Source organism: Drosophila rhopaloa, unplaced genomic scaffold, assembly GCF_018152115.1.
Source record: "Drosophila rhopaloa isolate 14029-0021.01 unplaced genomic scaffold, ASM1815211v1 contig_2, whole genome shotgun sequence".
In the NCBI taxonomy this organism is placed as follows: domain Eukaryota; kingdom Metazoa; phylum Arthropoda; class Insecta; order Diptera; family Drosophilidae; genus Drosophila; species Drosophila rhopaloa.
Window position 1 is genome coordinate 9,360,349 of NW_025335083.1, and position 18,518 is coordinate 9,378,866.

At 36.4% G+C, this 18,518-nt stretch overlaps 5 protein-coding genes across 6 annotated transcripts; 3 read left to right on the plus strand and 2 right to left on the minus strand.

Annotated features, from left to right (window-relative positions):
* Nucleotides 1-666: 666 nt before the first annotated feature.
* LOC108040767 (glycoprotein-N-acetylgalactosamine 3-beta-galactosyltransferase 1) lies at nucleotides 667-10,780 on the plus strand. Of its 2 annotated transcripts, none has more exons than XM_017118370.1 (4): nucleotides 667-913; nucleotides 8,022-8,209; nucleotides 8,571-9,463; nucleotides 10,028-10,780. In XM_017118370.1, the coding sequence occupies exons 2-4, from the start codon at nucleotides 8,167-8,169 to the stop codon at nucleotides 10,259-10,261; spliced, it is 1,170 nt and encodes a 389-aa protein (XP_016973859.1). In that variant the 5' UTR covers nucleotides 667-913; nucleotides 8,022-8,166; the 3' UTR covers nucleotides 10,262-10,780. The 2 variants fall into 2 exon arrangements, with proteins under 2 accessions (XP_016973859.1, XP_016973860.1); XM_017118371.2 differs by lacking the exon at nucleotides 667-913 and adding an exon at nucleotides 6,850-6,985.
* On the minus strand, nucleotides 4,737-6,707 carry LOC123037748. Its single transcript, XM_044459947.1, has 2 exons — nucleotides 6,006-6,707; nucleotides 4,737-5,947 (listed from the first exon to the last, which is right to left on the minus strand). Exons 1-2 carry the CDS (start codon nucleotides 6,046-6,048, stop codon nucleotides 5,772-5,774), a joined length of 219 nt encoding a protein of 72 aa, XP_044315882.1. The 5' UTR covers nucleotides 6,049-6,707; the 3' UTR covers nucleotides 4,737-5,771.
* A 377-nt stretch (nucleotides 10,781-11,157) lies between the features above and the next one.
* LOC108040780 (dTTP/UTP pyrophosphatase) lies at nucleotides 11,158-12,754 on the plus strand. Its single transcript, XM_017118388.2, has 4 exons — nucleotides 11,158-11,302; nucleotides 11,361-11,605; nucleotides 12,212-12,358; nucleotides 12,416-12,754. The coding sequence occupies exons 1-4, from the start codon at nucleotides 11,213-11,215 to the stop codon at nucleotides 12,561-12,563; spliced, it is 630 nt and encodes a 209-aa protein (XP_016973877.1). The 5' UTR covers nucleotides 11,158-11,212; the 3' UTR covers nucleotides 12,564-12,754.
* A 562-nt stretch (nucleotides 12,755-13,316) lies between these two features.
* LOC108040778 (argininosuccinate lyase) lies at nucleotides 13,317-16,104 on the plus strand. Its single transcript, XM_017118387.2, has 3 exons — nucleotides 13,317-14,108; nucleotides 14,627-15,027; nucleotides 15,724-16,104. The coding sequence occupies exons 1-3, from the start codon at nucleotides 13,382-13,384 to the stop codon at nucleotides 16,003-16,005; spliced, it is 1,410 nt and encodes a 469-aa protein (XP_016973876.1). The 5' UTR covers nucleotides 13,317-13,381; the 3' UTR covers nucleotides 16,006-16,104.
* Nucleotides 16,105-16,220: 116 nt separating this feature from the next.
* On the minus strand, nucleotides 16,221-17,192 carry LOC108040781. Its single transcript, XM_017118389.2, has 3 exons — nucleotides 17,127-17,192; nucleotides 16,661-16,849; nucleotides 16,221-16,345 (listed from the first exon to the last, which is right to left on the minus strand). Exons 1-3 carry the CDS (start codon nucleotides 17,184-17,186, stop codon nucleotides 16,229-16,231), a joined length of 366 nt encoding a protein of 121 aa, XP_016973878.1. The 5' UTR covers nucleotides 17,187-17,192; the 3' UTR covers nucleotides 16,221-16,228.
* Nucleotides 17,193-18,518: the final 1,326 nt, after the last annotated feature.

An 18,518-nucleotide genomic window follows, 5' to 3' on the forward strand; every position in this document is an offset into this window, starting at 1 on the left:
TTGAAGTTCGACTGTTTACTTTTTTTGCAGTAACCGCAAGACCATAATTACTGTCAAACATGTTTTTTGTGAATATCTCATAACGGTTATTTTGAATTTTTTTTTTAAATAATCATGTTTAGAGATTAGTCTTAAAACCGGGTTTCAAAGAGATTAATTTCTCGTAAAAACTTATGATATGAAACTCAAAATATTTATTTAACATATTTAGGAAGATGAATTTAAGAGAGCACAGCTAAAAATTAAGAGATCGTCTAACTAGAAAATTACACCCCGAAAAGCAAACCCTTAACCTAGACAATAATTCTGAACAGCTGTTTTTCTTCTCATCAAATTCCAAAATTCTGAGAGCAAAGTGATTAATAAATTAAGTTTGTCCTCTCAATTAAATTTATTCATAATCTATTCTTAAACATGAAGTATTTGGTTTGTAAATGCTCTTTTTTGGTGACGCTCTCTTTTACTTTTTCTCTTTCTCTGAAAAAAAAAACGATGCAGCCGGTTAGCAAGAGAATTAGCCGGCTATTCTTGCTATCTGCCTCCCCAACCAACAACCTCCCCACACCACCCCTCAACCAAGCAAAGAACAGATGCGCGCGAGACAGAAAGTGCTCTCTTCAGGCCTTTCAGCACGCTCTTTTCACTTCCAAAGGGGCAGTTTTAGAATCGCGACGTTCAGTTCTTTTTGTTTGTCCGAAGCGTTTGCTAGTTTTTCGCGCTTGTCGAGGAGGAAAAAGGGGGCGGAAAATAAGTTTAATTAAATATTTCGAGTGCCCCGACTAACGCGGTAATTAAGTGAATGTGCAAGACGTGAGTGTAATCGTAAATACATACTCGTCGTACGATAAAAAAAGCTTTTTGGAAGCGTCCTGTGATGGAGAAACGTGTGAGAGATTGTGCAAAAAATCAATTCGTAAGTAAATGGACGCCGCGGCAGCAGGTTAAATAAACACAAATTAAACGTTCGTGAATTTTTACCTATGTCGCAAAACTATTTGGTCAGCACAAATTGCACCTTGTGCCAAAACAGAAAACGCAACGAATATGTATAAAGCGCAAAACAACGTGACAGTGAATATCTAAAGGAAGGTGAAGAGTACGAATAAAAACACTTTCGCATTCTTTTTTTTGCACAAAACAAAAAAAAAAACAAGTTTAAAGAACTGTAGTGAAGAGTAACGAACGAAAATATATATAGCCTTCCAACTGGATGGTAACTTAAATGGAAACAGGAGGAAGTGGAAGGAAGAAACATTCGCTTGGTGCCCTTCTTCCAGTTCAACCACACACACATTGCTAGCCCCTTTTCTGCAGGTTAATATAAACTTGTGCAGAGAAGTGATGAAAATAAAATAAAAGTTTTAAAACCCTGTAATTTATTTGTGTATCTTGTGAAAAATGTTTTAATATGTTTAAAGTAAATTAATAAATTTAAAATTGTTTTTCATTTAGTTGACAATAAAATTATTTAGGTTGTAGAAATCAAATTTAAGTAATAGTACTGGCAAAACATCACTACAATTTTTAAAATCTAAAATCTCATTCCGGCCATTTCCTTGGGTTTTTAGCTTAGTACTCAGATTGATTAAACTTTTAATGTTTTTGCTAGGGCCTGACGAACGTTTACCCTAAGTTAATTTTAGCGGACTGGCAACGCTGGCTTTGAAAAATTTAATCTTTTAAAGTGTCTGTTGTCAGAGCATAGTGTTTCTTAGGTCAAAATTGAACGGAAAACCCCAACAAAAAACCCAGTAATATCGCCTGAAAAAATTTAGAGCAGCTATAAACTTTAAATTACCAAATAATTATCAGTAAATTAAAAAAAAAAAACTGTTAAATTTAAATTGTTTTGTTTTATTTTTTTTTTTGTATACCGGCAGACTAGTCTTGCCAAATTTCTTGAGAATATTTACTGTCCCTTTCCCGCAGATATGTACGTTTTTTTTAATTTTTAACTGTTTGACAAGAAGCTCAGCTGACAAACTTGTTTTTCGATCTCAGTACTAGGATTTACTGGCTTTATTTTTTCGTTGATACATATCGAAAAGTGATCAGTGTTCGGCAGACATTTGCCTCTCGCTCTCTCTCATAGTTGATGAACAGATTAAATCAATCTGACTACTAGTCTTAAAAAAACGGCAAGATCAGAAGCAAAATGTTATCTCTTTAAGTGGATGAAAATGTGTTATTCTAGCAGCTGTTGGAATACACTGATAAAGAGGCATGGAAGTGTCTTTCCTATTCGTTGTATCTTTTCTTATCCTGGTGTTTGTTGTTATTTTTAACACTATTACATTCCCTTCCACCAGACAGCTGCCCTTTGCCTCTCTTGTAACTTTCTGTGGCTCTCTCAAGTTGTCATTTCCGTTCTGTGCTCAGCGCGACACGTCCCCTGCCCCGCCCCCAGTGCAATCATGGGGTGAATTTGCCTGCGCTTACCTTAATTTATTTGTTGTTCCAATTCCACTCTCTTCACTCTCTTGAGTTTGCGAGAGTGCAGCACATGTGATTGTGTCTTACTGATTAGTCGCCTTGTTGTTGGAGTAATTTGTATGCAGATTACACCCAGTGGTTTTCATTTCCATTCAACTGATAAGGAAAGCGAAAATTCCGGCTGCGTATGTATTTCTGGTTTTTATGCAGGGCTATCATCATTAAGCCTAGTACTCAGATTAACGAAATCCGTTCGTCAACGTTGCGAGAGAGCGAAAGGCAAAACGCTGGCGATCGTCGAAAAAATTAACAGCAAATTAAACCGCGTTGCAAACCACCTGAAATGAACTCTGTGTGAACGTTCATCAGGCCCTAGCGAAATGTTTACAAAATTTAATCTTTTGAAGTGTGTGGTTTCAAAGAGTATTTCTCCGATCAAAAAATGGATGGAAAACCCCGTAAAAAGAGAAAAAATCGCCGGAAAAAGCTTATGTATGTGTGATGAGAAAGCAGCTTTGGAATTTAAATAATCAATTAAATTTAAATACAAAGAACTGCTGTTAAATAAAATCATATTGTTTTGTACAACGGCAGATTCGTCTCTCCCTTTTTCCATCATGTATGTTTTTTCTGGAAACACTTGTTCTAAACATTTTTGTTTTTGTTAAATTTCTTAAATTGATTTGTTTATACATGGATATACTCTCAAAAATTCGGTTACACTGAAAGGATTTATTATTCCTTTTGTGAACGTGTTTTTTGACCTAATACTAATGCTATTAAAAAATTCCAAACTTTAAATTCGAAAAGTTCGACTGACTTTGAACGTTTCAAATGTCAAATCGGAAAAAGTTATAGGTTAATGTATTGTTTTGAGCGATCGTTCCTTGTCAGCAGCTTAAAAAATAAACATACGACTTAGATTTAATTCGCTACCCACTCAAAAGAGTAAGCACTTGGTAAACTTTTTTAGGATTTTATTCTTAAAAATATTTTAATTTACACTCGAAAAAAGAAAATTTCTTTGAATGTTTATAGATATGAAATTAATTATTGAAATATTCAATGCTAAATTTCGCTAAAATTGTACATGTATGCACTCAACCCTTTATGAACTCTTCAATAAAACCGCGTTTATAAGGTTGTATGATTTATTTTATTTGTCTTTCAACAGTTTTTTATCTAGCAAATATTTGTGTTTTGATTGGAGTGACAGAAACTGTGTCGGAAAAAAATGGAACAATAAAGTACTTCAATAAAAATAATCGTTTTTTACAATTCTCATGAAATTAATTTTTAATTGGACTTTTATGTTCTAAGTTCTGACTTATTAAAATTTGGGTCATTTTGTTTGTGAAGACAAAAGTTTTTATTTGAATAGGATGGCCCATAAACCTCAAACCGGGGGTTATACCCCAAGGGCTAATTTATACAAAATATCATTCAATAGTCTCCACAATCTTGCCGTTTGACGTATGAATTAGATGAATAGACCTAGACCTTAGCTATCAGCAATGATTTCAAATGAACACTTTATTAAGAATTCCGCTAATCAAACAGATTCCTAATATAAGTCATTAATCAGCGTTTTCGTCACTGCACATGTTTATATATATTAATGTTCATATATAGTTTATACATTTTACATAATCTATCAACTAAGTAGAACAAATCATAATTAAAGTTGACGATCAACTTAGATAACTGATATTATTAGTGAACAGACTTTTTGCAGCACTCCTTTCTTTTTTATCTGAAACAATTCGTCATTGATTAGTCAGCGACATGGGTTCAACAAAATTTGTTCACATACATGTGGTGCATGTGGTGCTTACTGTATAGCTACTAAATTAACAAAGCCACTGACTTTTGAAACGGATGTACATACATAGCCATATTTCCCTTTGTAGCTTGATAACAATTCTCCGCAGTCCAGTTGCACGTTGATAAGCACCAATCTATTGTACGAATAGTTTCTGTATTGTTTATCTGAAAGGGAAGTTACTGAAAGTGAATTTAAATAAAACAAGACCCATAGAGCAAATTTATATAGAATAAACTACTTTGTATTCTTGCTCCGAAAATAAAAACAGAAACTGAATCAAAATATATGCGTGATCGTAGAGCGTGGCTGATTTTATTGACCGCAGATGAAGAGCGGGCTAACAAAACAATTTAACAATTGGTTCGGTTCGGTTTCTGGTTTTCGATCTTTTTTTGTAGTGCAATGAATGGACAGTCACGCTAAAGTGAGTTTAGGGCAGCAATGAAATCAACTCCATTAACTGAATGACAATAATAAATTAATTTTAACGGCATTTCAACTAACAGATGCTTTATTGTCCATTACTAAAATGAAAAATAGATATTCATATAAAACCATCAATGAAGTAGTTAAATATATTATGTATGTAATTACATTTGTTTGATAAACTATATCTATATCTATGTATTGGTATTATTGTAGGATCGGAGATGGTCTTTTTCTTTATATTATAAACATAAACATGTAATACAGACTTTTTGCAAGGGTAATAAATTATGAATCTGGATATAACATTTATCTATTATTACATGTAGATATTCTGATAAGCTATTAAAGTACATTTATTTTTATCCCGTTTGTTGACTTATAAGACAGAAAGTTATCTCTTATGCTAGATAAAACAATCGTCACGGCCTTAGACACCTTAACATAAAGACACGCTAATATTTTACGATCTGACCAAACGTTTCTTAACTTTTGTTATCTCATCAAGGTTTTTTTAGACTTCTACTCCAAATAACGCTTATGTTATACAACACTGTGCCGTAATTGTATGAATAAAACCAACTACCAGATAACAAATATAACAATAAAATAGATTGCTAGACAGGATGAATTATAGGCACGTTCATATTCGTGTTACTGAATAACATGTCATTATATCATTTTCTTTTTTGTTCACCTACTAATTTTTCAATTGACAGCTGCAGTGCATGGGATAGTTTTACGTTGGCAATGGGTCTAAAATTAGACAATTTCTAGATCAAATATTTGCTTTGAATCGTGAACTCTTGTGTATATTCTCTCCACGCAAATCGGGCATCCAGAATGCAGTTTGACTGACGATAGTCAGTCGGTTACAATGATAAGCAAATATGCTGTTAAATTGCGTTTAATTGCAATTTACGTTGAATGGGAGCGGCGTTGGAGGTCTGACATGTTGTTCATGACTAAATTTAATTAATTTGCAATTACAATTGCAATTTCGCCAAGCAAGCCGGGCAAACATTGTAGTCTGTCCCATCCACACAATAATTTGCGATCTTGTTTATCCCAATGATTGATGCTATATTCAGTGGTTTATCTCAGATTTCCCAAATCCTTGACCTGCTAATTGGGCATCCTTAGTGGGATTCAGTCTGAAGCTATCAAAGTCATCGATGCGCAGCGGAATGGACACGAGTTTAACGAGGCCGAAGAACACAATTAGACACAACACAATGGTCAAAATCCATTGGCATAGTGGCACTGAAAGACACAGAATATTATATTTAACTCCTTTACAAGTTATTTAAACTCTTCAGACCTTTACTGGTGGACCACGGCAGCGAAATCTTAGATAATGTCATTTTATCACACTTCACACTTTGGTGACTGAACTCCAAATGAGAAATGAATTCGAATTGAAATATCCAGATCTAAAACGCAAGCCAGCTGATCAAACAAATATTACGTCTACAATATTTAAGCCATTCATACAAACAGTGATCTCTGGGAATAAAGCGCAACTACAAGAAAATATGATATTATACCTTTATAAATGCTGTTTCTTTAAAAAGAAAATAGTAAAGACACGGAAATTAATTAAATTGTCAATTCTTAAGATACACTGTATACATTCTTCCACCTATTGTTTTCCTCAGACAATTAAAAACCCTTGTTATTAATAATCTTTGATCGTATTATTCTACAGATACAAAAACTTTAAAAGTTAATGACAAGTTTATCATTTTTGCCACGGGCAACTTTAAGTATGTTTCTATTGATAAGGGGATTCCTCGAAACTTAGGTAATAGATTTTCTTATCTAGCCGACGAAACTTGACCCACAAAATGTTATTAAAAACCATTGAATGTATCGGCCGTCGCTATCAAAGTTCTAAGGCAATATTTTCATTCTTGGTGCCAGGTAATATTAAGTGCTTGATAAGGTCCAATAATGATAATGGACATACCCATGTGATTCACCAAAAAACAATTAGCAAAATGCCTATTCCATTATATCCATAAATGTTTTCTGGTTTTCACTTACTGATAAGTTGAAACTACAGCGACAAACAAAAGAGAACAAAACTGAGAACTGCCGGAAAATGCAGCTGCAAATTGCTTAAAAAACCTCTGCTTTTCGGTTGTCTGACTGCATTTATTAACGAAGTGTCGACTTGTCCGGGTTTAGAGCTGCAGCCAAGTTTGAATTGTTTAAGCCCAATCCGCTGTCGCAGCTGTTTTGCATCCTCCTGCTATAAATAATACCATTATCATTGTTTAATTAATGCAAAATCATCAAGTAAGTGATAAACAAAGCATTTGCTAAACGATGACTGCAGCAAAAGAAAACAATGAGATCTACATGCTTAAATACAAGATTTAATTGATCTAACAAATATGACGTTAGGCAAAAAAGTTGAAAGATCGATACAGCCTAATAAAAGAAAATGTTAATTTATTTTAGTCATCAAGTAAAATCATTCTTTAAATTTCTTTGTACATATCACAAAAAATTGGCAAAATAATACAAGTTTTTGCCTTTACTAATCATGTTTGTGCCACTAAATATTTTCTTTTTTGTGTTAATATATAATTGAGACTATTATAAATTTTAAAATACATAAAATAAAGCGTAAGCGTTGGTTCCATTATCAGTAAACAAACCAACCATACTTAAAGTATAGTTTATTAATTAACATTAATTATGCAAGTAACACTAAATGAGTGCTTAGTTCAACGACACCACCCAACACAATCTATTATATTAGTTTAGTGGTCGTCAAGCTCGTTCAAACCGCAACGGAAAAAATTATCTTTATTACAGTGTCAAAAGTGTAATTGCTTTTCTATTTGCACTTCGCAACTAAATAAGCAAATTCTTGAGTTCCCAAATCTTCAAAGATTCTTTATGTTGTCTGCTAGTTTTATGACACAAACTCGAAAATAGCAAAACTCTTTGCAAAGTCTTTTTGCGATGTTGATGTATGCCAAAAAGTCAACGTATTGCAGTTATCTAAAATGAGGAAAATACACACAGACATGTGCAAAGTTAAAAATGGGCAAATAAGAAAAAATTAAAATGCTTTCAGAAATATTAATATTTATCAGCAACGCGGTGGCCACAGAATGCAACTCCGAACAGAGGCAATTGTCACGTTTTGCATGAGATTAACACAGTTCGACTTAACCGGGCGGAGGCGAGTCAAACCGAGCAGAACCAGCTCAATGTTCAGATAGTTGACTCCTATGCCCGAGTGCAGATGCGAACCAAAAAACCAATTGTGATTTACTCAAATACGTGGCTAAAAGCTGGGTTTTATTCCTTTGTATTGCAGAAAATGTAAGGCGAATCCTCGGTGGATTTCCCAGCTGAAGAAACGCAACCAAAGAAGCTGCCAGTCCTCAAAACGGCACTCTGCCGACACTCAGCCTCAAAGTTCCTCACAACCTCATACCAGTGAACTCAAAAACTAAAGCCAAATGACTGCCAACAGTCTGCTAGGAAGGTCCTTACTCAATGAAGGTGAGTAGAGTCATAATTGAATTGTCTGCTAGCTATTTTGGTATCCCATAAACGCTCAGTTAAAATAATAATTACAATTTATTACAAATGTTTATAAACGCTACCCATTTTCGGCGACGATAAGTTCGTATTGATAATATCTACCTAGATAAATAAACATCTAGAAACGTAATTACTTTTTATTAATGATTCGCTTTACAAAATTATCTAATCATATTAATTGAATGATAACAAAATGACCAAAATTAAAAATATATCTTGCTTTAAAACATGAAGAGTATTGAACTGAGTTTTTACTTGTCTGATTAGCTAGTTATACCTTTTGTATCGATATCTAATCTATGACTTTTGTTATCCATAGGACGCTCGAACAAGCGATCGTTTGTGTCCCTGATTGTGGGACTGGTCGTGGGATTCTGCCTGGCCGAGCTGTTCGTGTACTCCTCCACGCCGGAACGCAGCGAATTCATGCCGTACGATGGACACCGGCACGGTGATGTCAACGACGCCCATCACAGCCACGACATGATGGAGATGTCGGGGCCGGAGCAGGATGTCGGGGGCCACGAGCACGTCCACGAGAACTCGACCATTGCGGAGAAACTGTACAGCGAGGTGCGAGTGCTCTGCTGGATCATGACCAATCCGAGCAATCACCAGAAGAAGGCGCGCCACGTGAAGCGGACCTGGGGCAAGCGCTGCAACAAGCTGATCTTCATGAGCTCGGCCAAGGATGACGAGCTAGATGCGGTGGCCCTGCCCGTGGGCGAGGGTCGCAACAACCTGTGGGGCAAGACGAAGGAGGCCTACAAGTATATCTACGAGCACCATATCAACGACGCCGATTGGTTCCTGAAGGCCGACGACGACACCTACACGATAGTGGAGAACATGCGCTACATGCTGTATCCGTACAACCCGGAAACTCCCGTCTACTTTGGCTGCAAGTTCAAGCCGTACGTGAAACAGGGCTACATGTCCGGCGGTGCCGGATACGTCCTCAGCCGGGAGGCAGTGCGTCGCTTTGTGGTCGAAGCCCTGCCCAATCCGAAGCTGTGCAAGGCGGATAACACGGGTGCGGAAGACGTCGAGATTGGCAAGTGCCTACAGAATGTCAAGGTCCTGGCGGGCGACTCCCGGGACTCCAACGGACGGGGCCGCTTCTTTCCATTCGTTCCGGAGCACCATCTGATCCCGGCGCACACGGACAAGAAGTTCTGGTACTGGCAGTACATCTTCTACAAGACCGATGAGGTGAGTCGATATAGGAAAAAGTACAACAGCTTTCGACTAGCATTTTAACTATATTCTTAACTATATTATTCAGACTCCATTACAAATTTTATTTTATCTTGAAGAACTAACTTGGTTTTGTGCCACCTTTTTTCTGTAGCTAGCGATTTCCAAAACGCGAGTTTTTTTTAAGCTTAGTTTTTTAAAGTTTTGACAATTCTACTTGACTTGTATTCAAAAATGTATAATAAATATATTTAATTAGTATCACCATTCAAGTTTATGTAGATCTGTCCTCAGATATGATCAATTGAAAAATCCTAACTGATTTGTCGGATATTTCCTATTATAGCTTTTAAAATGTTTTGCGAATATTGGGCTGTTTTTGGACATTTTCCTTTTATTTTAATAACGAATACAATATATCTATTCAACTTAAGACCATAATCTATTCACTTGAGGAAACTAACACCTTGTTTATATTTTAAAAGGCCTTGAAAAAGATTATTTATTTAATCAGTATATCATTTCACATACTAATTATATCTTACAGTTCAAAATAATAATTTATTGCTTTTTTTTCAGGGCCTGGACTGCTGCTCGGACAACGCCATTTCCTTCCACTACGTCTCCCCCAATCAAATGTATGTGCTGGACTATCTAATCTACCATCTGAGGCCCTACGGCATTATAAACACGCCGGATGCATTGCCCAATAAATTGGGCGTGGGCGAACTGATGCCCGTGCCTAAGGAGCAGCAAACGGAGAGCTCGAGTGATGGGGTCTCTAAGAGATCCGTCGAGGCAAAGACGCAATAATAGAGACATTTGGATACACTCTTAATGTATATAGATAGCATTTGTATATATTTATAGATAATTGTGTATTCCCACATAATGTATCACTATAAGCCATTCTAGCATTGCCATTACTATTTTTATAAACATAAATCTAATTTAAGTCGTCGGTCCTTTGATTTATTTGCATTTCCTCAATGTCCCCGAAAGGTTTCGTTTGGGCTCTATTGCAGAGCTCGTTCCTTTTGTAAAAATACCAAACCTAGGTATAATTTAGATCTGTTACTATAGTTTGTAATTAAATCTAGGTTGTACAATTACAAAAATCATCACTAATAGGGCGCATTCACTATTCTACTCTAGTTTTCCATCGTTGAGTTAGCCACATGCATATTTATAAGTCGCCTAAGTAATTCCTATACATATGTAGCTATAAATAGATATATCTCTTTTGTGATTGAGATTATTACGTATTATAGATATTAATCTTCTACAAGTTTAAAAATGTATTAAATAAAATGCAAATGTATTACAGAAGAACTCAACCGTTTTCGTTCTTTATTTGTGTATTTAAAAGTTAATTGCCAAATTGTAAATTCAAAATGTACCAAGAAATGTACAATAGAATAACTAAAATCGGTTCCAAGATTTTGATTTTGTAACCGAATCGGGAAAGCATTGACCGCCTCGTTTCTGTAATCGATTACACAAGAACTTAACCGCTTTCGCTCTTTATTTGTGATCTTAAACCAATTTAAAAAACAATAAATAGATAACCGCCAAATTTCAAATTCAACATGTACTAAAAAAAAAACCGAAATAAGATCTAAGCTATCGATTTTATGGCTGAACCGGGAAAACATCGATTGCCAAATTTCAAAAAACATCGATACAATCGAGTAAACATCGATGTTTGTTCCATCTCTTTAACACATGTTTTTCCGGTTTTGCTTGTAAATAAAATAAGTGATAATGTTGGCGCCAATTAAACATTTATTGGGAAACTATCGCATTGTTTTGGCCAGCGGCTCTCCCAGGAGACAGGAACTGGTCAAAATGCTGGTGAGTTGTCTTAAATATAGAAATCTTTTGAATGCCCCAATCAATATCTCATTTTTAGGGTCTCAATGCGGAGCTGTGTCCCTCAACATTTGAGGAGAATTTAAACCTGGAGGATTTCAAGGAGTTCTCGGATTACATTGAGGCCACTGCTCTGGGAAAAGCGGAGGAAGTGTTCTCCAGACTGAGTTCCGCGGGCGATTCCAAGGACCTAATTGTCATAGCTGCGGATACGATGGTGACCTTGGGAAAGGAGATCTACGGAAAACCGAAGGATCCTTCCGATGCCATTCGCATGCTGACCAAGTAATTACTATTTATGTTATTGCCTATATTCTGCAGAAAAATTAAATCCTTGGATTTTACTTACTTTTAAATCTCTGGTTTGGCCTTAAATACTACAAAATAATCTTTACATGTCTAAGCATTATAACTATAGAATTAGACTTATCCTCTCAATTTTTCCCTTAAATGCAGCTATAATTAAATTTAATTTTAAGTTTTATTTTGCAATCTTCTTTATACATACTTTTGGCCAAATTAAATAACATTTATTTCCTATTTAATATATTTTACCTAGAGAGGTGTTTATAACTTGTACCGCTAGAAAGTCTCTCATAATAAATTATAATAATATTAATAACGTAAAGCTGATACAAGAAAATGTTGGCCAAATAGACAGACTGACTAATGTTTTTTAGCTGTTATACTAAAAAACAAAAACCAATTAATTTGATTGGTTTGAAACCCCAAAATGTTTTTGTTACTGTTAAAAAATATTTTAAGGTTTTGATACTGGACAAAACATTTTAGGGTTTCAAACAAATCAAACTGCTAACTGGAAATAATATGTTAAACATTGAAATATGAATGAATTATAAGATCTCATCATAGATGTTTTTTTTCCTTTAGCTTGTCCGGAACCTCGAATCGAGTATTTAGTGGCGTTATTTTAAAGCATGCCGGCGGAGTTCGCAAATTTACGGACACGGCGGACGTATACTTTGGTGATCTGCTGCCAGAACAAATTCAAAGCTATGTGGATTCCGGAGATCCCCTGTAAGCTGCTCTATTACTAAATAATTTCAGAGATTAATTAAAATTTATTCAATGCAGAGACAAAGCTGGCGCTTATGGTGTTCAAGGACCTGGTGGAGCTCTTATCCATCGGATCGATGGAGATTTTTACTGTGTGATGGGCCTGCCGTTGCATCGCCTCTGCTGCGAATTAAACAAGCTGTTTCTAGAGGATCTCTCCTCGTAAACTTAATGTCAACGTCGCGCCCATCAAAACCAAACTATCTGCAGTTTATGCGGCTACAAGCGTCAGAGGCTACACACGCTCTGGTGATTTTAATCTTGGCTGATAAGCGGCTATATCTCTCCGACGCCGTGAGCTTATTTTTTTTTTTTTTTGGCCCAAGTCAATTAAAAATAAAAATCAAATAAAAGTGAGCAGAAAAATCCAATTGCTTTCGGGAGAGCAAGGCACAGTGGTTTCGGAGGTGTGCCATAACAACATGGAATTTTGTAGTTGATGTAATGTTTGTAATTTTTTGACTTTTGTGGCAGTTAAGCTTGTTAAATTTTGTAATCAAAATTAGTAGAAAAAAAATTAAAACCAATCACCAAAAAAATCGTTATTTGAGATTTAATTTAAAACAATTATTTTTATTTCCATTGTCCACTAAGTTGTTAAGAATTGGACAAATTGGAAATAGAAACTTAATGTACTCTTACCTTAACCCTGAACATGTGAATATCTCAATTTAAATCTATTAGCATCAATCGGGTTTTGTATTTTTCAACTGTAGTAACATCCCTTTTAGATGTCACATTTTTCAGCTTTAAGCACTTTAAATACCTAAAACCACTGTTCCTGCAGAGAGAATCTCATTTTTGACTTGCACTAATCATTTACAGTTCATATAAAAAACGGAGCAACATATTATTTTTTGAAAGATAACACGATTACATAAAACAGCGAAGAGCACAATATAGAATTGTTTTCGTGAGCTTGGGCTGGGCTACAGAGCACGCAGTCCCAGTAGTGATCCAACTGTTACGCCAAGCGGATCCATCATGTCCCAGATCCCCAAGAGCAGCTACAAATTGTGGGGCGGTCGCTTCAGCGAGAAGCCACACGAAGCGCTCCAGTCGCTGAACAATAGTCTGCCCTACGATTCCCGCCTGTATGCGGATGATCTGGATGCCAGCAAGGCGTATGCCGAGGCGCTCCTCAGAGCCGGTCACCTCAACGAAGCCGAGGCGGATAAGCTGGTGAAGAATCTGGAGCTGTTGCGATTCGACTGGATCGAGGGATCCGTGAAGTTCCTGCCTGGCGACGAGGATGTGCACACGGTCAACGAGCGGCTGCTGGTGGAGATTACCGGCGAGCTGGGCCAACGGCTTCACACGGGAAGGAGCCGGAATGACCAGGTGGTGACCGACATGAAGCTTTGGCTGCGCAAGGCCATCCGGGAGACCTTGGGCCGACTGAGTCGCGTGATCGAAACAGCCACCCGGCAGGCGGAACTCCACCTGGGTGTCCTCATGCCGGGATACACGCACCTGCAGCGGGCCCAGGTCGTCCAGTTCTCCCACTGGCTGCTCTCCCACGCCTTCGCTTTGCGCGAGGATGGCCAGCGGCTAATGGAGCTCCGCGATCGGGCCAATGTCCTGCCTTTGGGTAGTGGCGACCTCGCGGGAAATCCCCTCGGCATCGATCGCGTATGGCTGGCCGAAAGGCTAGGATTCTCGGGCGTCACGGCCAACAGCATGCACGCCGTGGGAGATCGCGATTTTGTGGGTGAGCCATCGAGTCATTTCAAAGTCGTTGATACTGAAATTTAAGTTCGATTGATTTCTTATCTGCGTTCTGCTCAACAATAGATTATTCAGGGGAGACGCTGATAGGGAGGTCTAGTACCGCGTAATCTACAAAAAGAAGTATAATTTTGTATTTATTTTGGTCATATGTTTTTTACACAGTTAAGAAAACCTTTTGTAGTTTTTGATATACCATGTAAATTAATAATTTTAAAGACTTTCAATAAGAATATCGAACAAAATTTGCATAATTTCTGATTATAAATCGAAGTTGGGATTTTATTGGTTATTTAAACTTGTAATAATGTCTAATTTTTTTCTTTTGTTCTGGATATGAGGAAAATAATTTAAAAAGTCTAAAAAAGAGCGATATTAAATTGTAATGTATTATTCAAGGCTTTAAAGTGGAAAATCACGGGTCATGTTTGATTTGTATTAACATGTTCATATCTTTTTCTTTACAAAATGAATACAAAAATATCTATTTTTTGCTTTCAGTTGACTTCATCTACTGCTGCTCCTTGGTGAGTCTGCATCTGTCCCGTCTGGCAGAGGATCTGATCATCTACAGCACGAAGGAGTTCGACTTCATCCGACTGGCCGATGGCTTTTCCAGCGGCAGCAGCCTTATGCCCCAGAAACGGAACCCGGACAGCTTGGAGCTGATCCGCGGCATGGCCGGAGTGATCACCTCCAATCTGACGGGCATCATGATGACCATCAAGGGAACACCGTCCACCTACAACAAGGACCTGCAGTTCGACAAGGAGTACTGCTTCCAGTCCTTCGACAAGCTGACCCAGGTGCTGGAAGTGACCGATGGCGTCCTGCAGACAATGCAGGTGAAACAGGAGTCAATGGAGGCGGCTCTCAGCACGGACATGTTGGCCACTGACTGGGTAAGATGTTTTGACTAAATACATAATTATAATTCATAATATAAGAAAACAAAAAACCATTTTAACGAAGTAAAAAGGTCGTGACGATCGCAGTTTCAACCTACCTAATTTCTGATTTCAAATTTTGTGAAAATCTATGAAGGACAAGTTTAATGAGTTTATAGTAATATTCATAGAATTTGCATTTAATGTTTACCTTCCAATCTACATATTATCCAGAATTGTAAAGGTTTAGGGTTAAGTTAAAATGCTTATTACCAAAGTTGCCGTTTTCAAATCCAATAGAATTAAGTGAAAACAAATTGTGCAATCGAAACTTTGAAGTCCTAAACTACGAATGATTTGCCTATTAAAGCTTTTGGATTTTTATTCATTTTAAGGTCGGAATAAATATCAGTTGTAATCTGAGTTTATAATAATAAATTCGTTCGGAAATCTAAGAACGATTTGCCTTTAAACTATCATTAAATCGCTCCCCTTTTTCTCATTTTGATGGTTATTTAAAAGTAAGTTTTATATACATTTTAGAACTTACCATAAATATGACAAAACGGGCCTGAGATTGATAAAAAACTTTAGATAATAGGTTATATTTTTAAGAAGTAGAGAATAAAAGGGGATTAATTCCCAAAAATAATTGAACATGAAATAGGAAAATATAATAAGAAACTTTCTCATACACTCTCTTCTTTTTAGGCCTACTATCTGGTGAAGAAGGGGATTCCCTTCCGCCAGGCGCACCACATTATCGGACGTGTGGTTTCGGAGGCCGAAAACAGAGGCGTGGAGATCACCGATTTGCCTCTGGGTGAGCTGCAGTCCTTCAGTCCTGTCTTCGGATCGGACATCGTCGGTGTGGCGGATTACGCCAACAATGTGCAGCAGTACAATGCGATCGGTGGAACCGCCAGTAGCAGCATTGTGGAGCAGCTGCGATTGCTCAAGAACTACGCCAAGGATTTACGCAAACAGTCATAGGACCTCAACTTTTATTTTCATTGCATTTTGGTTCACAAATGAAAAAGATTAATTTGCAATTTGTGTTATCTCTTAAATATAGTTTTGATTGATGCGAAATTACTTGATGCTATTATTTCATGCATTATTAATTTATTCATTCGGCATTAATAGATGTCCAACATGTGGAAAAGGCGTCGTTGGAGATCCAAGTTGAACTCGTTAAAAGCCTGAAAGTATTTTCTCAGACCAAATAGATGTCGTTTTTCATATGATTGGTGGCATCCAGGTCAATGAGGTAGCTCCCGCTGGTTAAAGACTGCTTCCAGTCTGTATGATTATTCATTCCGCAGCACTTAAACTAAAAGTGAATACTTTTTAAATATTTATGTTTCCGAATAAAATATGTTTTTGTTATTTAAACTTGTTTATCTGTGACATAGTGTTTGAACTTATATTTCATTTTTTCATCATCAAAAATATATAATGCATAAATAAATTTAATTAAGCAATGGTTTTTGGACAATACAAAAATTTAACCATTTCGTATAAAATACGAATATACAGCATAACTAAACATAAAAGCGTGATCAAATAAACTTAAATTCTGCATGCAAACATATGACTATTATGCGTTGAACCACTCCACTGACATACTTTCTGGTCTTCTACTTACCATGTTTATTAGAACCACAATCTCCTTAATGATTCCATTGGGTCCCAAAGCGGCATTTACAACGATAAAATATCCAATGACGATGAGAAACGCAGGTGTTGAAATTTGTATATCGAAGATCAGGGGTTTATTGTTGCGGAAACTTGTACAGAGAAATATTCCAAACCATATGAAAAAGCCTCCAATCAGCTGCGGAGAATGATAGACATGATAATAACTTTATTAGGATTTTGGGTACAAATTTAATGTTCTGCCAAAAGCCAGACAAAATTGTACTACAGAAAACATGTGCACTTATTTTAATAAGAAATATAAACATTGCCTGCTGCTTCAAAATATGCTTGGTTCTCCAGATGGTTCATATGTTTATGTTCAAAATTGGAATTATATAGAAACAAAGTAAATGGCTGTTTATTAATTCTTTCAGTGCGTTTATGTATAAATATATTTGTAAGAATTGACTCACCAGATTTATGATTAAGATCGTGTATTTTATGCAATTTATTAACAATTCTTGATTCGCCATTGGTTTTTATTTCACAGCTGCAATATGCATACAAAATGGTTATTAAAATTACGATTCCGATAAACACCTTCCAAATTACTTTTTGCAAAATGATAAAAATCAATATAAATACATTTTCCCTTTTTAATTGATATGCTTCTTAGTTTGTAAATGCTTTTACTTAGCTTAAAACTAATAATAACAATAAAGGAAGCATTCTTCGGCAAGCCGAAGTCTATATACCCTTGCAGTTATAACAAAACGACTACGTCTCAATTTGTATGCCTATATTACTCAAAACAAGAAAGGAAAGCTAACTTCGGGCGGAGCCGAAGTTGATATACCCTTGCAGAATACTCTGTAAATTATATTCTCCAAAATTATTCATATGATGCATTCTTAATACTCATAAAAAATCCTAACTTCCTAACTTTAAAAACACCAAAGTTATGACATTTCCAATCGTTCAGTTATATGGCAGCTATAGGATATAGTCGGCCGATCCTTATGAAATTCGGCATGTCGGATTGATTAGCCAAATATAAAACCCATAGAAAATCCCAACATTCTAACTTTACAAACACCACAGTAATGGCATTTCCGATCAATCAGTTATATGGCAGCTATAGGATATAGTCGGCCGATCCTTATGAAATTCGGCATGTCGGATTGATTAGCCAAATATAAAACCCTTAGAAAATCCCAACATTCTAACTTTACAAACACCAAAGATATGGCATTTCCGATCAATCAGTTATATGGCAGCTATAGGATATAGTCGGCCGATCCCGGCCGTTCCGACATATAGACTGCGTGCAAAGGAAAGAAGGGTATGTGCAAAGTTTCAATTCGATAGCTTTAAAACTGAGAGACTAGTTTGCGTAGAAACAGACAGACGGACAGACAGACGGACAGACGGACATGGCTATATCAACTCAGGAGGTGATCCTGATCAAGAATATATATACTTTATAGGGTCGGAGATGTCTCCTTCACTGCGTTGCACACTTTTGACCAAAATTATAATACCCTCTGCAAGGGTATAACAATGAAACTATGTCGACTTTGCGCTGCATTATCGGCTTACATTTTGTAAAGTTATGTCCAACTTTGAGTCACTCTTTTTACAAGACATGAAAAACTGGAAATAACTAACATGAAAATTGGTCAAAAATTTGATCAACGTTAAATTGAAAATTTTGAATGCAGATTTTTAGAGAATCGAATCACAAGTCTTTAGAGGCATGCCACTTTGGAAGCGGATCAAATTTGGTAAAGTTATGGACTCTAGAAGTCCAACTTTGAGTCACTCTTTTTACAAGACTTGAAAAACTGGAAATAACTAACATGAAA